This window comes from Equus przewalskii, chromosome 12, assembly GCF_037783145.1.
Source record: "Equus przewalskii isolate Varuska chromosome 12, EquPr2, whole genome shotgun sequence".
Lineage (NCBI taxonomy): Eukaryota > Metazoa > Chordata > Mammalia > Perissodactyla > Equidae > Equus > Equus przewalskii.
The window spans coordinates 25,376,456-25,402,292 of record NC_091842.1 but is presented as its reverse complement, the minus strand read 5'-3'; the positions used below and the strand labels follow the sequence as shown (position 1 = coordinate 25,402,292).

At 44.2% G+C, this 25,837-nt stretch overlaps 1 protein-coding gene across 1 annotated transcript; it reads left to right on the top strand.

Moving 5' to 3' along the window:
* Positions 1–1,941: 1,941 nt before the first annotated feature.
* On the top strand, positions 1,942–25,244 carry LOC103564593 (protein disulfide-isomerase-like protein of the testis). The gene is given in 13 exon segments (XM_070568936.1): positions 1,942–2,080; positions 3,450–3,656; positions 7,518–7,629; positions 7,631–7,649; positions 8,557–8,717; positions 11,563–11,674; positions 11,755–11,836; positions 11,839–11,858; positions 17,196–17,393; positions 20,949–21,063; positions 23,301–23,479; positions 23,888–23,977; positions 24,980–25,244. Coding segments are annotated over 13 exon segments (1,668 nt in total). The 3' UTR covers positions 25,214–25,244.
* The last annotated feature ends 593 nt before the right edge of the window (positions 25,245–25,837 follow it).

Sequence of the window (25,837 nt, the reverse complement as noted above, 5' to 3'; positions counted from 1 at the left end):
CCAGTGCAATCTGGGGAAGAGTATGTATTCGCCTCTCATTGATTCTGGCTTGCCCATGGATATGCTTTGGTCAATAGGTGGATGTGGTTGTGTGGTTGGTCAGGAACTCTAGCATTTCTGCCCTCTCTCATGAGAGTAGAATGCCCCAGATAGGTGTCTACCTTCAGCCTGGGTCCCAGAATGTAGCACATGTGGAGTTGAGCTGAGCCCAGCACATCCTCAGCCAACCCACAGACCCATGGGAAAAACCATGCATCATTATACGCTGCTGAGATGTCCTGGATGTTTGTTACTATAGTAAATGCTGAGTAATACAAGTAGCATCTATTTCCTTCAACTGAACCTTGACTGAGATGTCTTGAATACTATGCACCTAGCACAGAGGACCTAACATACAGAAAAACTTTATAAATTGTAACAGTTGTAATTATGGTTTCCATCTGTGCACTGGCTCCAGGGAAAATCATTCTAAACCTGTGTAGGCTGGCCTCTGAGTTTCTCCATGTGTACCTTGATGGGGGTCACAGAATTTAAATCTAGTGACCTTTGATTCCAAGAGTCTCACCAATTGACTGCATTCTCATCCCCTGTTATCTAGGCAGCAGCAGCCAGAATGCTCAAGGTCTCTGACATTCATGCCTACTGTCGACGCAAATAATCCATAATCAACAATAACCACCAGGAAAGTTTGAAAGAATAGAAGTTTGTTACTTATAAGACCCGGAAATTACACAGCACGTCTGGGGCCACACAGATGAGTGTGGTCACAGGTAGAGAGAGAGTGTGTGTGTAGGGGTATGGGGTTCTGCTTCTGCTGGGGTTGAGGATGAGGGCCTAGGGTTTTTTGGCCCACTCTTTATTGGTGACTTTAAAACATAAGAGCAGGAATTTAAAGCACAGGAAAGAGAGAGAGAGAGAGAGAGAAAAGTGGCCCAAATGATCAATTATTGAAATAAACCAAGATCTCTAAATCAAGGGGCCTCAGTGGGGAGGCAGCCTGGTTCTTTACCTAGTGTGTGGCAGGCAATGTGTTTATTCCAGATAGTCCTCTTGAATTGGATGCCTCTTTGAAATGAATGCCTTGGCAATCAAAGCTTAAGTCAGGCACTTGCATTATAAACAAGAGAAAAATCCCCAACTATCAGGGCTTATACTATAGACCCCCACCCCAGCTCACTCTGCTCCAGGCCCAAAGGACTTTTTGTCATGTCTCAAACATGTCCCCCACACTCCCACCTCAGGGCCTTTGCACTTACAGTTCCTCTGCCTGAAACACTCTCCTTCCAGATTTCCGCATAGCTTGCTCCCTCACCTCCTTCAGTCTTTGTTAAACCGTTCCTTCCCAGTGAGGCCTCCTTTGGCCTCCCTACTTGTGCTCACAGTTCCCCTGACACTCCCAACCTCTAGTTCTGCTGCTTCTTTCTCTAGAGCATCTAGAGCATCATCACTTAACATCTAACGTGGCATAGAATCTAATTCCTTATTTTGTATACTTTCTGCCTTCTCCAGTGAGAACAGGGATTTTTATCGATCTGTTCATTGTTAAATCCCCAGCACCTAGCATAGTGCTTGGCACAGGGTGGATCCTAAAAAAGATTTGTTGAAGGAATGAATGAACGAATGAATCCTCATTACTATTAGTGTTAGGTCCCATCCATTTAGCTCTCAGGTCCCAGCATTCCAGCTGTCACACCTTTCACTTCCATTTCGGACACCCAGGAGCTCAGGGCTAGGTGTGGCACCTCTGAAAGCCCCACCATTTGGACAATCACTCCAAGTGTTTGTCTTGCTCTGAGGTTCTTCCCTTAGAAACTCAGATTTGGATGCTTTGTCAATCAGCAACCCTGAGCAGGGCATGACTGAATCCACAAGGAAGCCAGGGAGAGCCCCGAGGTCCAGAGCTGGTGGCCAGCCACAGGACAGCCCCTGCTGGAGTGATGGATGGTGGCTATCGAAGGCAATGAGGGTGACAGAGCAGGCAGTGGAGAGGCATCGATCAGTGAAAAGTCCCTTTTCCTGTCCATTGATCAAGGGTTTAACGAAAATGATCCTTCACTTTTGGATTCCGTCACAGGAGCAGGTGTGCTGACTGGCAATGGGGTGTGTGCCTGCTGGGGCCAGCTTTCTGGGTTGTCCTTTACAAAAGACCTCTCTGTTGGACTTGTAACTTGTTCATGGCAGTGGTGGTCTTCTGTACTTTCTCCAAGTGCTCCAGATGGACAAGGGGTGGTTGAAAAAGATAAAGTGTGCGTTCTGGCTTGAAAGGGAATCAGCGACCCCTCGCCCTCCCTTGGTCCACGTGTGGCAGACATCAGGGGCCAGGGGAGGGACCTGCAGACTCACAGTGTTATCCGGCGAAGGCAGGAAACTTGAGAGCCTCTTAGTCCCCTCCCATTTAGACCAGGAAGACCTCTCCCGCTGCCAGGATCAAGAGCCAGCTACCTGAGACTGTTTCCAGAAAAGGGCTCCCCCTTCTTACCCCCACCCTACTTGGCTCAGCAATGTAAGGGGTGAAGGAATCTTAATCGAGAATGTCAAGGTCTCTTCAATGCTCTCCTCAAGGGGATGGGCTCAGAGAGGGTAAGGGGCATCATAACCTCCCCCACCTCAACCATTCCCACACCTGGCCTTCCCTACTTGAGGGTCACCTGACATTATATGCAGCCACAGGGCAACTGGCAGGGCCCAGTTTGGCCTGTTAGATCCAGAACTTTCCACCAGATGGCACCCATGCTCTCTTGTTCTCTCTCTCTCCCCCCTAACCCTCCCCCCCCCCACTCTCTCTCTCTTCCATATAATTTCTTACCATGGAAATTTCACAATAATAATGTCTGTAGTAATAATAATGTATTGTGTATTTACTACGTGCCAGGTATTATGCTAAGGGTTTTACAGACACAGTGAGGTTAGAGAGCTGAGCAGGTCTGCATCCTGGCTATACCCCTTACTGCCACATGGCCTCAGGTGAGCAGCTCATTTCATTGTGCATCAGTTTCCTCATCTAGGAAGTTGAAATAATAACAACAACACCCACCCCATAGGAGGACTGGAGGACTAAGTGACTTAATCCACGCAAAGCTCTTAGAAAATCATAAGCACTATATCACTCGTTGTTAAATACATCTCATTCAACTCTGACAACTCCATGAAATAGCCACTATTATTTTCCCCATTTTACCTGTGATGAAAGCGGGGCTTAGAGAGATTGAGTGAGTTGCCCAAAGTTGCCCAGCGTTGCTGAACCCAAAGGACCCTGATGTGTGTCTTCCAAATTGGCCAATTCCATGAACCTCGTGTCTCACATCCTGTCACTCTCCTGAAAATTTACCCATTAGCAGCAGAGCACGAGAAAGGCCCAGGAGCTAAGCAGACCAAACAAAGCCTCCTCCTTGGGAGAGGGGGAGGGGGTGAGGCTCTAGCAAGTTCTGTCTTCACACTGGCTCTTTCAGACATCCCATCCTCGAAGCAATCCAGGAACATGGCTGAGGAGCTCAGCAAAGCTGCGGAGATCATGGGCAAAGGCAAGAATGGGGTCGGCTTTGGCAAAGTGGACATCACCATCGAGAAAGAACTTCAGAAGGAGTTTGACATTAACAAGACCCCAGATTTGAAGCTGTTTTTTGAGGGCAACAGATCGGAGCCCATCAGCTGCAAAGGTAATGGTACGCGGGCATCAGTCAAGGTAATGCTAGCCAAGGAAACACATAAACACCAGCATTTCAGGGGCTTAACACAATTACACACTTACTTCTTGCCACACAAAGCCCAGATGGCAGCCAGAGGGTGGAGGTGAGGGCTCTGCTCCACACAGTCTTTCATGGACCCAGGCTCCTTCCAGCTTCTGGCTCTGACCTCCCCTACAGCCTCTGAGCCCCCTGCTGTTTCCTCTGTATCCAGCCAGTAGTGGGGACAAGGAGACAGAATATCGCCACTGGTGGTGTTCATGGCCCAGGCCTGGAAGTGGCAAACATCACTTCAGTTCTCATTCCATTGACCAAAATTCTGTTACATGGCCCCACCCAACTGTGAAGGCTGAGAAATATGATGCTGTTCTGTATCCATAAGGAAAAGAAAACAGATTTTGGTGAACATGTAGCTGCCTGCACCACAGCTTGCATCTCAGCTGGTGGGCCCTAGAGGTGGGAGAGTGAGGTGCATGGCTTACAAACTACCAGAGACCAGAAAGTAAGTCCCTGCCTCCAGCTCCCACCTCCCACCCCGATCTTCTACTTTAGAATGATTTTGACAGGGCCTAGGCCAAGGAAACACTGGCAAACCTAAAGGGAGACTGAGAGATGATATAACAAGATGGGTTTGGGGCAGGGTGACTGCCAAACACTTTAGCTTCTGTCATCATCCATTTCATTCATTAACTCATTCAATCACTTATTTAACACACTTTTATTGAGAACCTACCATGTGTCAAGCCCTGTCTTGGTGCCAAGGATGCTTGAAGGATTATGTGCCTCAGTGTGGCACATGGTACGTCCTAACTTTTTAAATGTTAAATTCATGAATGCATAAATGTATGCATAATCAATGGATGGATGGAACAAAGCTGATGAACACAGAAGTGCCCAGCACAGTCCCTACTATACTAGTACAGTCATGTGTCACTTAACGATGGGGATATGCTCTGAGAAATGCACCATTAGTTGTACGAACATCATCGAGTGCCCTTACACAAACCTAGACAGCATAGCCTACTACACGCCTAGGCTGTATGGTACTAATCTTATGGGGCCACCATTGTGTATGTAGTCCATTGTTGACTGAAATGTCGTCATGTGGCTCATGACTAAGATGTTCCCATTATATACGTATCGAATGATTGAATCTCAGGAAACTGAGATTGCCTTTTGCAGCTCTGGCATTTAGCAGGCTTGCAAGAAGCCTGTTTGAGTGTTACTGCAGGAACCAAAGGGGTGGGGGTGGGGAGAGCCATCTCCCACAGGGACTGCTCCATGCCTTGCAGTTCTCGGGATGGACACAAGGGGGCATGAGACACACAGGCCAGATTTGCAGAGGACAGTACAGCCAAAGCGCCAACCTCAGCGCAGGTTACAGAAACGGTCAGGCAGTGTTGTGGTTCCCAGGAGGCTTGTGGGAAGGTGGCGTGTGCAGGGGGAAAGAGAAGAGATGGGAGAGGGCAGGAGCAGTGAGAGAAGGGACAGAGACTGCTGCTTCCTATGGATGCCGAGTGACCACCGTCAATGACGGTGAACCACTGGGCCCAAGCAAGGAGCCCTTAGTGAGTGTTGGCTTTGAGGAGGGCTGAGAAGAAACGAGAAGCCCCAGGTCACTTTGGTAGAGTCTATATCTGCTCATGAAGTGGCTCAGGTTCTGCAATGCCCTCACCTCCTGAAGGACAGGTGAGACTTGACCTCACTTAGAGGCAACAAGGTGACAACGTGGCAACTTCTAGACTGTCTGAGCCCCCTTTGTGGTGTGAATCAGTGTCTGGGACCTCCTCTGCCATGGAGGAAGCTTGATTATCACCCCCTCCAAGATGCCTCCCTGACTTCCGGGGTCGGAGTGCCTGCCCCTCTTCTTGGTCCCATAGCACCTGAGCTTCCCCCATTAACGCCCTCACCTTACAGAATTGTGTCTGTTCCTCATTGTCTACCTGACTGAGAGCACAACAATGGCAAGGATCTCACTTCTTTCCAGGTGCAGTGTTAAGCGCTTGTCCTAAACCCCACCACTAAACAGAAGTTGGTACAATGTGCCCCTAGAGACATGCACAAGAATTAATTCTTAATAGCCCCAAACTGGAAACAATCCATATGCCCATCAACAGAGAATGGATAAATACATTGTGGAATATTCACACAAGGGAATGCTACACAGCAGTGGGAAGGAATCTACAAGTACACACAACAACATGGATGAATCTCACAAATATAACAAAGTCAGACCCAAAAACACACACTGTATGATCCCATTTACAAGAAGTGCAAGAGCAGGCCAACTAATGCATGCCATTAGAAGTCAGGATGTTTGTTACCTCCAGGTGTGGGTGAGATGGGCTAGGAGGGGGCACAACTGGGACTTCTGGGGGACTGGTAATGTTCCATTTCTTGCTCTGGATGGTAGTGTTCATTTTGAACGCGTCAACACTCTGATGTGTTCATTTTGTGAAAATTCATCAAACTATATGTTATAATTTGTACACCTTTCTCTATGTAAATGTACTTTATCATGTTTTAAAAATGGCCTAATGTTCTTAGGAGGTATAAGGAAAGATACTGAAAATAGGGTCCTTCTCAGCTGATGTACCAACTCAGTGTGCATTCACCAAGCCCCATGCAGAAATTTGTCTTGCTCCAGGGCCTTTGCACAGGCTATTTGCTCTGCCTGGCAGCCTTCCCCTTTCCTTATTGCTTCCTGATTAACTCCTATGCATCCTCCAATTTTTAACTCATAAGTGATTTCCTCTAGGAAGCCCTCTTTGAGTTCACAGTCTAGGTCATGTATCTTTGCTATAGGCTCATAGAACTTTGCTTTTGACTACTTTCTTTGGGTGTAATTATACACTTATTTGTGTAATTATTTGATGATTCTCCTCCTTAACAGAATGAGAGCTGCAAAACAGTGGCACAGCACCTGATAACATAATAGGCACTCAATGCATATTTGTCAAATGAACGAATGAATGACTGAGTGCAGGAGTAAAGGCCTGCACGTGTACTCCAAAGCTGCTCACAACACACATTGCTTTATCTCATAAACTCATTTTAAATGTTCCATTCTATTCTATAGCAGGATTTAATATAAAATAATATTTTACATTACCTGCCATCACGTGAAACTGAGGATCCTGGCAAACACAGTCCATCTGTAGTCTTGTGTTCATTCTGGCCCACCATTATGTCTCCCCAGATATGCTATATATGTCCAATTTCAGAAGCTAAGATTTTTGTGTGCTTGGCACTCCCATATGTAGCTGAGAAATGGAAGTCAGGATCTATGAGCTTAGCAGACATTTGTGTCTCAGCTGAGGAACTGGCGGCACAGGGAGATAATGGAATTTTCCCTAGGTCACAGACCTAGCTAGTCTTTCAATTTACAGTTTATTTATTTATATGTTTTTAAAATAAATCCATCTTCCTGTCACATTGGAGAGTAGATAAGAAAAGAAGGCTGGGCATGCTTCCTCCTGGGTCTGATTCCCAGGTTTGCTGGTGGGGTGGCCACTGGCAAGTTGAACCTCAATATCCTCATCTACAAAATGAAGAGATCTATCCTGTAGAGTTGCTCTGGGGATGGGATACATGCAAAACTCTCAGCACCGTGCCTGGTCCTTGATAAGCACTCAGTACAGTTTAGGGGCTGCTGTTAATGTTCATGCCATGGAGCTTGAGCGTGGGGGAGGGGAGAGTGGAAGAACTGAACTTGGCCTTCCAGGGGTGGGAGCCCAAGACAAGATGCTTCTACTCTAAACTTGGAGGAGACAGGCCTTGCTCTAGTTCAAGAGGAAACTTCTGTGGGATCCGTTTAACTGCATCTCTCTCCAGGAATGGATGAATCTACTGCTTTGGTCATTTGGTTGAGGAGACAAATTAGCCAGAAAGCATTTTTGTTCACTGATACCCAGCAGGTAGTCGAGTTTGTGAAATCCAGGCCCTTGCAGCACTGGTTTCTTCCAGGTACTGGGTTCAAGGGATGGGAGGTAGCTTTTTGACTGGTGAGGAACCCTGTGTCTAGGAGGTTGGTAAGGTGAAGAGAGACCGTCACTTGGGTTAATTGCCTGCCCATTCTTCCTTTTCTAATGAGCTGGTTTCCTGCAGGGTTAAAATGAAGAAAGAAAAAAATAGAAGCTGAAGTGGTAGGAGAAGCTAACTGGAAAGTGGAGAGAAATGGAGAGAGAGGAGAGGAGACTGACATATTCATTGAATTGGTTTTGATAGCATAACTGATCTTTTTGGGGTCCATTTAGAACATCACTGAACAATAAATAATTTGCAAACTGATTTTCCTTTTAGAGAATGAGTTTCTTGCACATTTTAACTTATTTTCTGTAATTTGATGACTTCACTGCTTCTCCCAGTAGAAGTTAGAACTTTGGCGTTATATTTATACATGGGGAGAGTATGTGCCTCTTTCTCTCCCACTCCAGTTTTTGACCGTGTTTTCAGCCCCAATTTTCTTTCAAGCTAAAGAATGAAACTGAAACTAAAGCCCTATCTTGATACCAAGTTCATATTTGGTACCACATGTGGTCAAATCAATTGCCTCTTTCAAAAGCAATAATGGAATAAATGTTCAAAACTCTCAACCCGTGTTAGAACAACCTTCACCATTCTGCTCAGAAAAGGTCAAGGTTATCAAGTGTCTCCATTCGTCTCTGTGAATTTGCCTATTTTGGTCTCACATCATAGCCAGAGAAGCATTCTGGGCATAAAACATCCATGAAAGGGGATTCAGATGACCCAGAAAAACACCAGAACTTGGAAAGGAGTGGAGATGAATTGGTCACCATTTCTACCTCGCCCTTAAAAAAGCCAGGCATTCTGCTTTCTACCGAAGTCTCACCAAACATCCTTCCTCAAACAGGATTTAGAGGAAGAAGTAGCAGAGTTGTTCTACGATGTGATCAAAGACTTCCCAGAGCTAACATTTGGAGTGATATCAATTAGCAATGCCATTGGGCGTTTCCACGTCACCCTGGACAGTGTTCTGGTGTTTAAAAAGGTAGGACTTTGATCCTACTGCTGGTGAGCGGTCTCTAGTTCAAAACAGTGGACTATGCATGTATGTAAGAGCTTTGGGTGCCAATTCTGGTTCTGCCACTTGTGAGCTAAGTGGTTTCTATGAAACCATAGTCTCCAGGTGTTTCTCTGGCCTTTCTAGCCATTCTCCATTGTAAGCTGCTCCTCCTTTCCTTAACCAGTAAAAGTAAACATCATTCACTAAGGCTCAATCTTCTGCCCTGGGTTTTCTTCTGCTCCATGCTTCCCTCCACATCCTCCATCAGAAATTACCATCCACACACCCATGACTTACAAATCTCTATCTCCAGCCAGACTTCTCTAATCTCCAGACAGACCTTTATATCCATCATCAGATGTTTCAACATGGCCAAGCTTAAAGTCATAATCTCCCCTCCAAATCTGTTTCCAGCATTTCTCTCTCAATGAATGGTGCCACCATCTCTCCCAGCTGAGCAAAGCCAGAACACCCAGGCATCATTCTAACACCTCCCTCTTCTCTACCCCTCATAACCAATCCATCACCCCAATCCTACTCATTTTAAATCCAAAATACCCCTTAAATCTATCCATTTCTCTCTACTGCTACCATCCTAGGTCAAGGGACCATCATCTCCCACACCTAATGCAACATCCTCCCAACTGATTTGCCACAATCTCTCTTGTCTTCTAAAGAGCAATCCTTTCAAAATTCAAATCTGATGGTCACTTTCCTCCTTCCCACTGAAAGCCTTTAACGGTTTCCTGTTACTCTTAGGATAAAGACTCAAGTCCCTAAAGAGGCCCACAAGCCTTCTACAGTCTAGCCTCTATCACACACCTTCCTCCTCTCCCTCTCTGGGATCTAGATCTGAACTGTCCAATATGGCAGCTGCTAGTCACATGTGACCATTTACATTAAAATTAATTAAAATTTTAGCTCATCAGTCAAACTAGCTTCATATGAATACTGGCTACTATATTGGACAGCACAGATTTACAGAGCATTTCTATCATCACAGAAAGTTCTATTGAAGACTGTTAGTCTAGACACTGTGGTTTGGTTTCTGGAACATGCCTTACTCCCTCCCCACACAAAGCCAAATCCTTACAATAACCATGTTACTGAGAGATATGTGTTAAAAGAGGTTAGGTTGCTTGCCCAAGGCCAGACAGGAGGCAGCTGGAGTGACATCCAGATCTGCCTGACTTTCAGAGAAGACTGTGAGCTACTACATTTTTACTTGGGCCCACGGAAATCAATGAAAGATTTTAAATTGGAGAATAACCTGATTTGTGTTTTTGAATGGGACAACATATAATCCAGAAATAGATCCAAATACATTTGGAAATTTAGTATATGATAAAGACGACATTTTAGATCAGTAGGGAAAATCCGTATTATTTAATAACTAACGTTGAGAGAACTGGGCAGCCTACAGAAAAAAAAAAACTAAACTAAAGCTAAGTCCATACATCACTCTTTCCATCAAACTAAATTCCAGATTGATCCCTGATTTAAAAATATAACGATGAGACCATGTAAAAACTAGAAGATCCCATGCGAGGTTTGCTTTCTAAACTTCGAGTGGGAATGCCCTTTTGTAAGGCATGACAGAAAGCCTAGAAACTATGAAAAGAAATACTGATAAACTTGGGCTACATAAAAATTTAAAAGTTCTGCAGCATAAACCCCATCACAAAATCAAAAGCCAAACAGCAAACTTGGACGAAGCATTCGGGAGAGACTTGGTCTATCTTAATGGTTAAGAGCATGAGCATTAGATCAGACTGTCTGGGTTGGAATCTTGGCTCCATCTCTTATGAGCTTACCAACCTTGGGCAAGTCATTTCACTTCTCTGTGCCTCAATTTCCTCAACTGTAAAACAGGGGAAATAATAGTACATAGCTCAAGGAAATGTTTATGAGGATTAAATGAGTTCACGCATATAACATGTTTAGAACAGTGGCTGGTACAACAGGAGCTCTCAATAAGTCTAATTAGTATTATTAGACTATTGTCATGACAGAAAAGAGTTTGGACTTTATCCAGAGGACAATGGGGGCTATGAAGTGTTTAAGCAAGAGAATGACATGATCAGATTTGCGTTCTAACATCATCACTCTGGCTGAAGTGTGGGGGATGCATTGGAGAGAAACAAGGGGAGAAGTTGGAAGACCATCAGGAGACTTTTGCAGGAGTCCTGGAGGAGGTTTGGACTACAGGATGGGATTGGTGGAGATGAAGAGAAGGAGATAGAGTAGAAGGAAATTAGCAGACAGCTGCTTCTTTCTCCTTCCCCCAAAATTGTGATCCTGGGCTACAAAGAATTATATCATTCCCTGTGTTAGTTCTCAGGTCTCTCTGAGAAGCAGTCACCAAATAGGGAAAGATCTATTAGGGAAAATGCCTGTGAAGGAAAACAGAGAGGATGCTGAGGGAAACTCAGAGAGTAATCAGACCATGATGTAGGTCTGACACTTTAGAAGGAAAGAAGGTTAGGTGAAAGAGTCCTTGACAGCAGTGGAGTTCTTAGAAAGTTTGTCGAACTCAATTATCAGAGAAGTCCTGCATCTCCCAGAAATAGAATCCCTGACACATTTGCTTATTTGTTAGGAGCAGTATGTGAGAAACTGCTTAGCATCAGCACAAATACTTGGATGGATTTGCAGAGCAAGGTAGCTGGGGCTGTCAGTTAATTATACTCTCTGTAGACTGGAGATTTTCATGGCTGCCACCTTCCCATATTCCACCCACAAGCTAATCTGCCCAGCCATCCATATTTATTAAGAACCTAGATTATGAATTACACTTAAGTGCCTACATCGTGGAAGCTACAGCCCTCCAATGTTTTTCTTCTTTTGTCCAAGGGAAAAAATTGTGAAATGCCAGGAGCTTATTTATGACACTACTAACAAACAAGTCCTCAGTCAAGTCACAAAACAGCACCTCACAAATTTTGTTGTTGAATACAACACTGAGGTCAGTGAGCAAAGGTTCCCTAGGAGAAGGGGTGCTGGGAGAGCTGTGCATAGAATGATCTCTTTTCCTTGTAATTTCAGAATAAGGATCTGATTTATTATTTGAATATCCTGAATCACATGCTGCTCTTCATCTCCAAGTCATTTGGTATGATAATGCAGCATTGAAAGAATTCCAAAACAAGGTTTGTGGAAGGTGCCTTTGCTCTTTTGGGGAATTAGTTGGGAATCCAAGATCTGTACACCCTGACGCCATTCACCTGCCCTGCTGATTATAAATTAAGCCAGGAAGGATTTGCATTTGCATACAAATTTCCTGATTTCAATATAGATGCTACATATTATTTACTGTTTACTTTCAAACCAACTTCCTCCCTTCTTCCTGTCCAGTATCTCTTCCTTTCTTGTCAAACGCATGCTCCTTCTTCTTTCATCTTTTTGATAAGTCTACTATGGGAACATGATGATTCAGCTGCTTTTTTGATGGAATAAGTGTGGGTGACTGCATTGTGGGCAGCATTTGGCCTGGAGATAAGAGGGACAAAAGACCACTCCTCCTTGAGGTCAGGGAAAATGAAAAGCCTGATGGTGTGACATGGCACGATGATCTGACAAGTAATTGCCGAGATTCTGGGCTTTAACATCACACAGACCTGGGTTCAAACTCTCCTCTTACAAGCAATTTGGTCTTAGGTGAGTTTCTTAACCTCTCAGTCTCAATCACTTCATGTGTCAAACGCAGAGCTGTGGTAGAATTGGAGGTGCCATATGTAAAGCAATGAGAATGTGTATAATAAACAGTGCTTCTTCTTATTGGTATCATTATCATTAGAAACAAATCTGCTTTTCCTAAGCACTATGCCCAAATTTATGTAGTTATACCACCTGGACTATGGGGGCTATTTACTTCATTTTTCTCTTTATTTTTATAAGAAGTATGGTAATGGCAGATTTTTTTATTTTGAAGAAAATTATTCTGAACATCAAATGAAACAATTAAAAATGTTGAAACCCAAAATAAGCACAGAGTAAAGCCAACAGGGCATAAACATGTTTAATGTTCATGCTACAGCCCACTGCATTGTTCTCCAGGAGAGTTGTTCCAATTACAGAAATATTTCTGGTGAATATATTTCCTGGTTTATTCAATTTTAAACTTTAAGATTCTTGATATAATTAAAATGATCACAATATGATTGCTTTCTCTATATTTCTCCCACATTATAATAGTCAATATTCAACCATATTTTCTTCTAGATTATATTTTTTTTAACTCCTTTCATCTAGGCAGAATTCATTTTGGCACACATTGTGGTCAGTGTCATGGCTGAGTGAGCTTGCCTGGGACTCTCTCCCCTCCAACATACCACAAAAAGGAGCAACCATATTCCAACAAAAAACATCCTAATAGCACAGGAATCCTCAGAGACCCACAGCAGCCAAAAAACGGAGGGTGGAGAGGCTGGAGCCCCCCTCGGAGGAGCTGGAACAGGGTAAGAGAGATCTTCGCTGCCCCCCTAAAGACTGGGATCACTGCAGCGGGAGGTTCGGTGAGGGAAGGAGTGGGGGAGGGGCCGCACATCCACAGGATCATCCAGGACTCCAACAGTGACGCAGCCCAGATGGAAGCCCTCTAACAGGGGGAAAGCTTTCATGTGGGGTGAGTTCATCAAGTCAAGACCCCAGGAGACCAGATAGGGAGAGCTGATCGGAAATTGGGTCTACCCGCAAGAGAAAGTGCCCCTCCTCCCCCAACCCGCGCTGTGCACCACCATCTTGGCTGAAGGCAGAGGGCTCACAATATGCAGCTCTTACGCACAATACGCACCCCCATCTAGTGGCGACAGGCTGTAACGGCAACTGAATAATATCACCATGGGGAAGACTCGTCCTCCTTCCAGCATCCATCAATTCATCAAAACCCCAGACCAGAGGGAAAACAAGCACCCAGAATTATGCTCTGAGGACTCAGAAATAAGTAAACTAAGCGACAATGAATTCAGAATAGCTATCATCAAAGAACTCAATGAGGTAAAGGAAAATATAGACAAACAAGTCAACGAGTTCTGGAGTTACTTGACAAAAGAGGTTGAAACTATAAAGAAGAATCAATCAGAAACACTAGAGATGAAAAATACAACAGAAGAAATAAAACATCATATAGAATCCCTGAATGCCCGTGTGGACATCAGAGGAGCAAATCAGCATAATCGAAGATAGACAGGTTGAATGGCTCCAGACAGAGGAAAAGAGAGAATTAAGAATAAAAAGGAATGAAGAAAACCTCTGAGAAATAGCTGACTCAATGAGGAAATGCAACATAAAAATAATTAGTATCCCCAAGGGCAACAAATAGGAGAATGGAGCAGAAAGTGGGCTCACAGGAATAATAGCAGAGAACTTCCCAAATCTAGAGAATGAGAAATGTGTGTGGAGGAAGTTTTCAGGTCTCCTAGATATGTCAATGCAAAAAGACCTACTGCAAGGCATATAGTAGTCAAACTGGCAAAAGTGAATGACAAAGAAAGATTACTCAGCAGCAAGGCAGAAGAAAATAATGTACAAAGGAACCCCTATCAGACTTTCAACGGATTTCTCTGCAGAAACCTTACAAGCTAGGAGAGACTGGAATGACATATTCAAAACTTTAAAAGATAACAATCTTCAGCCAATAATACTCTATCCAGCAAAAATATCCTTCAGATATGAGTGAGAAATTAAATCTCTCCCAGACAAACAAAAGCTAAGGGACTTCATAGCCACAAGACCTCCTGCCTAAAAGAAATCCTCAAGAAGGCCCTCATACCTGAAAAAAGGACAAAAGGGAGAAGGGGGTCACAAAACACAGAGTAAGGAGACAAATAGAATCAGAATAGGATAGCAAATATACAACTATAGCAATAGGATAAAGGGAAGGAAAACAACAAAAACAATCTTATCACTTTAACCACAAACTCACAACACAAGTTGGAATAAGAGATGACAGTAACAACTTAGGAGGAAAGGGACTGAATCAGTTTAAGCTAAGGAAATAAGAGACCACCAGAAAATGGACTATGTTATACATGAGATTCTGAATACAAACTTCAGGGTAGTCACTCAACTTAAAAACAGAACAGAGACACAAAAAATAAGTAAGGAATTAAGAATGTGATGTCAATGGGTAGTCCAAAACACACAGGACAAGAAACAAAGGTAATGCAGGAAAACCAGAAAACGAGTGACATAATGACAGCATTAAGGCCTCATGCATCAATAATCACCCTCAATGTAAACGGATTGAACTCTCCAGTAAAAAGACACAGAGTGGCAAGATGGATTAAAGAACAAGATCCAACAATCTGTTGCCTCCAGGAAACACAACTCAGCTCCAACGACAAACACAGGCTCAGAGTGAAGCAGAGGAAGATGATAATCCAAGCTAATGGCAAACAAAAGAAAGCAGGTGTCGCAATACTTATATCAGACAAAGTAGATTTCAAGATAAGGCAGGTAAAGAAAGACAGAGGGTCAATATATAATGATCAAAGGGACACTACATCAAGAAGAAATAACACTTATAAATATCTATGCACCCAACACAGGAGCAACAAAGTTCATAAAGCAACTATTAACAAACCTAAAAGAAGATATCAAAAATGACACAATAATAGTAGGGGACCTCAACACCCCACTCACATCATTGGAAGATCATCCAGACAGAAAATCAACAAGGAAACGATGGAATTAAATGAAAAGCTAAAACAGTTGGACTTAATAGACATATATAGAACACTCCATCTAAAAACAGCAAATTACACATTCTTCTCAATTGAACACGGAACATTCTCAAGCATAGACCATATGTTGGGAAACAAGGCAAGCCTCCATAAATTTAAAAAAATTGAAATAATAACACGCATCTTCTCCGATCATAATGCTATAAATCTAGAAATTAATTACAAGAAAAAAGCTGAGAAAGGGACAAAGATGTGGAGACTCAAAAATATGCTATTGAACAAGCAGTGGATCATTGAAAAAGTTAAAGAAATCATTTTGGCACATACTGTGAGATGAGGTTCTAAATTGCCTTTACCTCCATTAGCAAGTTCCAACATGCTATTTATTGATTGGGATCCATTTTAGAGCCAAAGACAAAGAGCTGGATGAATATTATTCCAGTAGGCCATACCCCCCATATCTTACCTTGTTTACCTCTAGCCAACATTTGTTGAAAGTATACAAGGTCTGCTTTGTTTTTCAGTCTCCCTACCCCATAGAAGAGTGTTTGGCACATAGTAGGCCCCTTCATATTTTGATTGGTGAATGACTTGAGAGTGTCTGATGCCAGGTGTCTGCTGCAGTCTCTAACTGGTCTCCCTGCTCCCACTCTTGTTTCTTCTCTGCAACCAGAATAATCTTTTAAAAATTATCGTGTCACTCTCTGGCTTACTATTCTTCAGTGGCCTCATGTCTCGTTCAGACAAAAACTGTGCTCCAAGCTCTGTACTGGAGTTCTGACATCATCTCTGACACATCTCTGACTTTGTCTCCCATGACTCTCTCCTTCATGGTGCTGAAGCCACATGGGCCTTTCCTTTCTATTCTAGAACACTCTAAACTCCCTCTCAACACTCCGTAGGCCTTTGCACTCACAGTTTCCACTGCCTAAATCAATGTTCCCCTGATTTGTTACTCATCTCCTAGGTCCCAGCTAAAATGTCACCTCCTCAGATACTCCTCCTGACCTTCCTATCTAATACTGAGCCCCTACCTCATCCCGTCTGTGCAGTCACTCTATCACAGTGCCCTGTTTTATGGTCTAGTTGGCACGCTTCGCTATCTGAATTTATTAATTTGTTTACACGTTTTTGTCTGTCTTCTCCACGAGAACATAAGCTTCATGAGGGCAAGATTTTGTCTGTCTTGGGCAGCACTGTACCCCCAGCACTTAGCAAAATGCCTGGTAGGCACTCCACAAATATCTATTGAATGAAAGAGTGAATGAAGTCACGAATTTCCTTGGTAGAAGAATAATTTAGAATAATGATGAACTGACATGTATTGAACATTTTCTACCTCTCAGTCACTGAACTAAGCTTTTACATATATCATCCTGCTTAATTCTTAGCAACCCTATAAGGTGAGTACTACTATAATTACCACTTTACAGATAAGGAAACTGAGGCACAGACAGCGGAACTTACTGTTTTGCTCAAGGAACTGAGAGATGAAAGCTCAGGACCTCCTGACTTGCTACAGTTGTGTGGCTGGTGCCCTGCACAAGGATGGCGACACCAGGCTGATGGCCAATGCCCGTGTCTGCAATGGGGAACAGGGCCGCACTTGCCTGATGGAAGGGAGCCTTTGTCAAGTCTTTCAGACGCACTCCATAGACCCTGCTACTTGCATTCCATTAGTCCCCTCCTACAACTTCCCAACACTTTCTCACCCTTGGTAAGGGATTCCTTACCCAATTCCAATTCCTTACCTTTTTCATGGCCTCAAATCCAGAGAGAGACAGGTTTCACTTGATTTGGCAGATCCTTTTCATCCTTGTGGATGCAGATGAACCCACAAACAGACATGTCTTCAAACACTTCCGGATCACAGAGGTCAGTATCCCATCTGTCCAGATCTTAAACTTAAGCTCTGAAGTGAGGTACAAAATGCCTTCCAAGGAGATAAACTACAAAAACTTCAAGAAATTCAGCGGCAGCTTCCTGAATAAAAGTGCCAAGGTAAGTTTGTTCTTAGACAAGGTTTATCCAGAATCTCAGAATTATCTCTTTTTGGTCATTCTGCTGGCTTTAGTTATCTGAATGGGGAGGCAGGATAAAGGTCAACCTCATGGTTCAATGTGGGGAAATACCTCCATCTCCCACCTCAAATCTATTCAACTTTTGACCTGTCTTGACTCTATAATTCCACCATTAATTCTTTATTCTTAGAGTAAAGGCATTTCCTCTGCAGGAATTTCCAATTGAAAAGCAGGCGCTCCCAGTGCTAACATCCTCCAAAAGGAGGCTCTTACTCTCCTTTCAGACTCTAATGTGAAAGATTCACTTGGCCCAAGGGAAGATGCTTGCTTCGGGGAGTAGTTGGGGTGGAATGTATTCAGCAATCGGGATTTAACCTCAAAGGCTTTAGGGAGCTTTTCTTTGAGGGATTAGAAGGGAGCCAATTTTGCTAAAAGGGAAGAGAGGCTGCAAAATGATGGCTACCTAACACACCATCACCTGCTGTTTATTGAGGAAGTGCTGTATCCTCAACCACTCTGCCAATTTAGGTGACTAGACTTTTTACTTTCTAAATGGGGACACTTTTGAGAGTAATGGGGTATTTTTAAAAAGTATTTCTGGAACACCAGGAATAAATTGGGACTCTCGGGACAAACCAGAATGTACCAGAACCTTACCTCTGAGGACACCCATTACCTTCTGTCTGCTCTCCCACACACTGCCTCCCCTGCAGCCTTATCAAGTGAAAGCTGTTGTTTCTCTGATGCACATTATCACAGGCCAAGTGGTGAGGCTGGTCTCCTCCACTCTGCTTCCAAACCATTTGTCCTCCTCCTACCTTCAACAACTCCAGACCCTTGGGAGCCCATGCCTTTGGACTTTTGATCACCTGATCCTGCCTCCTGTTGCTGTTCTCTGGTCACCTCCCTCAGTCTCTGAGGACTTCAGCTCCTCACTTGCCCTTCTTCCATACTCTGCCATCATTTCCAGTAATGTCAATATCCAAAACCCTGGTCTTTTCTCCCACAATTGGTATGTCCATGCCATCTCAGCCACTCGCTCTCATGGCCACACTCTAGAGATGGCAGCCCCTCTGAAAGCCTGGTTTCAAGCTTTCCATCCTCTTAGATCCCTTCTCTAGTTGTCACATGGCTACAATTCCTTACACTTTTCATGGCCTCCAACCTTCTGATCCCATTCCACAATCTTTTTAGTGCCCTCCTTTGTGAACTTGGATTCCATGGCTCATCTCTCTGGTCATGACCCCCTTAGCTCCCGTATCCCCTCCACTTTCTACCTCCTCAACATCCTGTAGTATTTACCAGACAAAATCACAACCCCGTTGAACCCACTTACTTTCCCTACTCTCAATGAAAATAACCAATCTATAGATAAGAAAAATAAGGTGTGTTTTACCTGAGTCACAGTGGGGATTATAACCTGGGAAGGCCTTAGAACGCATTCTGGAGAAGCATGGTTTTCAGTATGGTCTCATATCTTTTTAGAACAAAAAATACACCCAGAATACATTTTCATCAAAGTTTCAAAGAAGTATTTAGTTGCAAATTAGCAGGTCAACATGACCCTGATGTTAGGAAAGGGACTAATCAGGGAGTTACCAATAGGGCATTACCAATAGGGTGTTACCAATAGCATGTTACCAATTGGGTGTAGGAGGGGAAGTGTGCATTCTTATCCTAAGAGAGTGCATTTTTTAATGGTTAAAGCAGATGTACAATGTATATTTGATAGGCCACAAGTCAGGCTTTTTTACTTCAAGCCGAATCAGTTTTGAACCTGAATAGTTACCCTGTATACCTAAATATGTGAAAATCTCGTCACTGCTGCTTCCAGGCCCATCCTGGAGAAAAAGAACATCACTGTGAGGCAGGCTGGCTTCAAGGAATCACAAACCAAACCTCCCATCGGCACTTAGAAATGTCCTAACATCTCTTTGTTTCTCTTAGTGTGTTCATTCTCTTAATCTCTGAATCTATTTCTCTTCATACTCCATTCCTACTTTCAGTCTCACCTGAGCACTTGACTCGTGTGTCACTAATAAAATAGAAGGCTTCACACAGGGGACCCTTCACTTTCCATCCCCCATCTACAAATGTACCTGGAGCTCTACCCATCCTCTCTCTTCCCTCCAGTTATACCTCAGAAGGTGTCCGTCTCCATCTCCACGACCAACAGGTGCTCTTGTGCTCTTACAATAAAGATGAGTATCCTTCACATGAGTGATGAGATCTGCCTGATGTGGCCCATTCCTAATTCTCCATCATGTTCACCATTTCCCATCTTCCATGCCCAGCCCCCACTCCCCTTTATGCCCCCTTGAAAAGAATCTTCAAGTCCTTTCCAGAGGCTGGGGCAGGAATGAGGGAGGGCAACGTCAGAAGTAAGGCTGGTGAGCTGAGCAGACCTGACAGCAAGGACTTGTACGTATATTAAGGATTTGGTATCCTAAAAGCAATGGGAAACTACATGCGCACAGTGAAGGCAGAATTCTGCCTGTAGGAGAACAAAGGCAAGCAGAGGATTAGGAGACAATGCAGAGAGAACACTAGGAGGCTATTCCAGTGATCTAGATGAGAGAGGAAGGCTTCCTGGACTAGGGTAGTAGCAGTGCAGACAGAGAGAGGGGTGTGGATTCAAGAGATAGTCAGGAAGCAATGGTTGCAGAGAAAAATATAGGTTCTGAAATTTATACCACTTCATTCAAAGAGAAGCAAGAGCTTGGTTCATTCTTTCACTCATTCATTCACAAAATATTTATCGAGGTCCTACTATGTACCAGGCAGTGGATACTCAATGATAAGGGAAGAAAAGTCCCTTGTGATATTCTGTCTAGTGTGGTAAAGACACATTAATCAAATAACCAGAAAAATAAGTATAAATGACACACCTGAATAAGAGATGCAAGCACCAGGTGTTGTGAGAACGTATGGGAGCAGGATCTGACCTCGTCTGGATGAGAGTCAGGGAAGCCCTACCTTGAGGTCATTCTAAATGGTAAATCTGAGTTAACCAGATGCAGAAGGGAATGTAGGAACGAGGTGGGGAGGCCCTCCAGGCAGAGGAACAGCACAAAGGGGTACAGAAGACCAGTACAGCTAAAGAACGCAAGGGATGGTGACGAGTTTAGAGAGGTTGGCAAGAACCAAAGTGTGATAAAGATCTTAAAGGTCATGTAAATGATCTTGGTTTTGATGCTCTGAAAATTGAGGACAGCTAATTTTTTATGGGCGGAACAAACTAAGATGTTAAAGACATGAACCCCACTCTCATCTAAGAATTCCAAGAATAGCGTATTTTAAAATGCTAGAACCTGTCCCAGTTTGGAGCCCTGCCTCCTCGTCAGTCCTCTGATCCTAACTGACCCTGGACAATCCAGGCTTGACATCAAGTCGTGATCTGTCTCAGCATTTCAAGCTCTTTCCAAGTCTCTTGTAAGAAGAAGAGAAAATTTTCCATTCTTCCCAGTCAGGACTGGGAGCCCCAACTGCCAACCCCTTTCCAGAGACTCTCAGACCTCTCAAATTTCCTTCCTAGAACCATCAATCCAGTGAAGAGATTCCAAAATACTGGGACCAGGGGACGGTTAAGCAGCTTGTTGGGAAGAACTTCAATGTCATCACCAAGGAAAGGGATGTATTTGTGATGTTCTGTAAGTACTTCCACAGAGGCCACGGGAGGCAATAGCCCTGACATTACTTTACAAGCGTGGTTCCTGAATTCTTGGGCACCCAAATCTCCAAAATCTATCAAAGCACCATGCCACAAATGGTCTTCAGACATCCAAAGAGTTTGGATCAAGATGGTAATCAGCTACAGTGCAACGCTCCTCAAAAATCGAATTCTTGGAATGGGTAAAATACCTTCCACTTAATCCAGGCCTGTGACTATAACAATAATAAAGCTGATGGCTAACACTGACTGAATGCCATGGTACACCAGGCCTTGTGCTGAGCCATTCTCTACGTTATCTCATTTAATCCTCACAACATACTTTTGAAAGTAGCTACTATTGTTGTTCCCACTTTACAGATGACTAAACAGAGTCCCAGGGAGGAGAAGAAACTTTTCCAAAGTCACGCAGCTAGTAAGTCCTGGAACTGGCATTGAAACCTAAGCAGCCTGACTCCAGTGCGTATGCTGGTAACGGCTGGACTGAATCCCTCTGCTTCTGGCTTTATGTGACTTACCAAATGTGCTGTATTTAACCTACCTGAGCTGGTGTGGCCAAGCGGGGGACCCGAATCATGCAAGTAAAGGACTTAGCACAGTGTCTGGCATGTTGTAAGCACTTGATAAATGACAGCTATCATTGCTATTCTTATTCCTATTGATATAATTATTTCCAGTGCTCACCTAAGGACTCTGGCCCCTTCCCCAGTTTCTGATTTGCATGTGAGAGCCAAAGCCAGGGACCCTGTCTCCCAGCCTGAGACGCAGAGAAGGGTGACAATGAAGCTGCTTCAGACATCTCTTTTATTTAACACACAGTTACCATTTATTGAGCACGTACCATGAGCCAGACATGAGCTTGCGGTTTACACACCTGCTCTCATTGCCTCCTCAAAACAAGCCTCTTAGGAAGGGCCAGCGAATTGCTCCACAATACAGATCAGGGAACCCAGCCTTACAGAGGTTAACTGCCTTACCTCAGGCCACACGGTAAATAAGCTGCAAGGCAAAAAGTTCAATTCAAGCTCTGATCCCATCACTTCATGGAGGGTGAAAGGAGGGCTGGATTGCATCATGCAGGCCTTTTAAATCTCACTGAAATAGACTCTCATCCACAGGGTGCAGTGTTTAAGGTCTGCGTGGCTAACTAACCATGATCTGTTGCCTTTAAATGAGAGGCTGCGGTGGCCCTTTCTGTACTTACCTGACACCTGGAGTTCTGCGAGTGCCCATTTGTTTCTGGTGAAAGGTAAAAACAGCATCATTTTCTTGGAAGCAGGACTGTCACATTGGCCCCCTGGGACTGCAGCCATTATGCTCCCTCCTGCTCCAACTCAGGGCCCATTGGGCTCCAGGGAAGCTGCGGGGCCGCTGCTGGCAGAGCAGGTGGTCCTGGAGGCACTTGGTTTGTAAATGGAGGGGTGATCATCCAAATGTGGAGTGTCCAGGGCCTCTGAGGCCACTCCTCCTGCACAGCCAGAAACTAATGGAACGACCAGCAGACAAGTTTCAATTTCCCTTCCGTGTTGGAGCTGATCCCTGATTTCTCTCCAGAGGGCTGGGTGCCTGGGCAAAAATCACAGCTCAAGGAACTATCCCACAAGGAAGTCCAGTGTCCCCTTTCCGGGCATAGTGGTACCTGTCACAACCTCCTGTTCACTTCTTGGGTGCATTCTCTCCACCAGACTGAAAGGCAGTGTGGTATAATGTTCACAAGTCAAAGCAACCTGTCTTCAAATCCCCCTTCCTCTGCTTAACTCACTGGGTGATCTTCGGCTACAAGTTTAAGCTCTGTTGGAAAACTCTTGCATGCTCTCTCCCTCTCACACTCACTCACACACACACGCACACACACTCACTTACTGGCAGAACATGAGGAAGCAACTAGCATAGATATTTTCCTGGTTTTCTTCTTCATCTGGAGTGGAAAGCTATGTTAAAGGAAAAACAAAGAATAGAAGAAAATGTCCCAACATGCTAAAAGAGTTAGCATCTGGGCGAAAGGAGAGTAGGTTAATATTTTTTTGACTTATTTAATAACGATCGGGTACTATGTCTGAAATGTAAAATAATCTAATATACCATTAAAACAGAGAAGGAATGCAATTTGCAAAGCAGCAGAACCGTTAGTAGAACACAGTGATGGTGTTTATGGACCAGTGTTGGCTTTCAGAGTCCTCATTAGTATGAGCCTGCGCAATGGCCCCTCTCTTCCAGATGCACCCTGGTCTGAAAAGTGCAGGGCGCTATTCCCAATGTTGGAGGAGTTGGGCAGAAAATATCAAAACCACTCCACAGTCACCATCGCCAAGATCGACATCACGGCAAATGATATTCAGCTGATGAACCTGGACCGGTACCCCTTCTTCAGGCTCTTCCCCACCGACTCTCAACAAGTGAGGGGCTCTTGGGACTCACATAACTGGAAATGTTGTTGTGTCATTAGCGCAGACTCAGCTTCTCCCTATCTGCAGCTCTGCCTTCTATTAAATCAGATTCGTTCTCAGCTCCAATGACCCTCTCATGTTCATGTTAAAGAGTGTTTTCCTTTAGCTTCCACAAAAGTCTCAAGACTCAGATGGGGTCCAACTTAGGTCAGTTGCTAGTCCCTGACCCAATCACTGTGGATGGAGGAATTTTTATTATCCTTCTCTTGGAGCCATGGTAATGGAGGCTCAGAGATGTTAAGCAACCTGCCCACCGTACTCAGGTGGTTAGGAATGGAATGGGACTCTGGATTTACCTATGAAGGAATCCCTGCAGGAAGAGGCTACCATTTTGACCCTGTTCTGTTTCCTTCCTAGGCTGTACGGTATAAGGGAGAACACACCATGAAGGGCTTTTCAGACTTCCTGGAAAGTCAAAGGAAGACCAGGATTGAGGATGAAGATGAGGTAAGGCAAACAGCAGCACCCTGGGTTATTCTTTCCCACACAGAATCATCGAGACCTCAATGGACTAGGAAAGAGCGTGCCAAGAATTCCATTATTCTTGTGCACTCTGGAGATACCTGAAGATGGCTGAGCAACCATCCAGTTTGGATGATTTTATTTCAAAGGCATGTTCTACAAGGAAGCAGCAATGGCAGACTTCAGAAACACTTGGAGGGGCAATGTCTCTGAGGTCTCACACAGCTCCCAAGGCTGCTTCCCTGGGTCCACTGTTCCTGAGTTGGTAACCAGATGTCTTGATGGCATACTGCCCTGTGGTATTATTCTCCTGATGGATGGAATGACAATCCCCATTCTCTACTAATCCTGTTCATGCCTTAGTGAGGCCATCTGCTGGAAGTTGCCATCTGTATTAGTTAGGACCCTTCAGTTGCCAATGTCAGAATCACAACTCTGTGGCTTAAGCAACAACGGGAATTTATCCTATATAACTGGCAGAACATTAGGCATGAGTGGATCCAGCTGAAATTCATTTTCTGTCTCCCCATCTCTGTTTTCCTCTATGTTGGCTTCTTTCCCAAGCAGTCACTTCCCCATGGAGGGTCAAAGATTGACCAACAGCTCTAAAGTACTATCTTCCCAGCTTAGAGAGAAAGCACCTACTTCTTAGTAGTCCTAGCAAATGTCCTGGACAGGGATCTCATTAGCGAGGCCTGGGTCACATGCTCAGCCGTGGAGCCAGGCATGGGGGCAGCCATATCTGTGGACTTAAGAGTGGAGGAAGGCTGGTTCCCCAAAGGCCCTGTTATTGGAGGGGCAAAATCACAGTTGAGAATGTCCCCAACCAAGCCAAATGAACCTTTGCATCTAAGAGGATCACTCAGGTGCCTCTCTCTGGGCACTTCCAGAAAAAGTGGCCTTGGCAATTATAATCACAATTATCACATATTTCTTGCCTCTTTATCTTCCTTCTTCCTTTCCTCCCTCCCTTCTTTTCTTGAATAGCTATGGTCTATTGAACAAAGTGAAGTGATAGAAGAGGAGGTATTAGCTGAGGAAGAAGTGGTACCTTTTATGCAGAAAGAGTTACCTGAGCAGAAGCTGCCTGAGCTGGAGAATGGGACCAAGCTGGAAGAGCCAGCTGAACAGAAGGAAACAGCTCAGAAGGAGGAAAGGGTGGCTAAGCCAAAAGGACCTCCAAGACAAGAGAAGAAACCAAGAGTCAAGGAAGAACTGTAGCTTTTCCAAAGCCGGGGGAAAAGTGCCCATTTTCCAGGTCCTGGTATCATTTTCTAAGTGGAGCTACTCCAATAAAATTATATATCATTGTGGTGGGTGTGTGGGGGCTGGATAATAAAAGCCCCTGAGTGTCGTCAGCCCTGTTTTATTCATTCCCACTTTTTCCTGGTTGGTGCTGCATTAGAAGAGCTGTTTGGCCTGGAATTCAGACACAACTACAAGGGAAGCCATAATAGCCACATTTGATGAGTATTTACAATAGGCTGGGCATTCATCTAGTTCTCACAACATCACTGGGAGCTAGGTTTCATTATCCCCATTTTACAGATGAGGAAAGTGAGGCAAAGAGAGGTTAAGCAACCAGTCAGGATCACACAGCTAGAAAGCCCTTGAGAGATAATCCTAGGCAATCTCACTTCAGAGACTGCATTTAACCACTATGCACACCACCTCCACCAGGTTGGGGTTCCAAGAGTGGCTAAAACTTTCAAATGAGGTGGATTGATTTGCTTATGCTGTATGTTGGCCCATTAAGAAAGAGATCAAACCCCAAACCTGTCCCCATCTTCCCCATCTCAACAAATGAGATGTTATGCTCAACCAATAATTGGCTAGGATAATCTT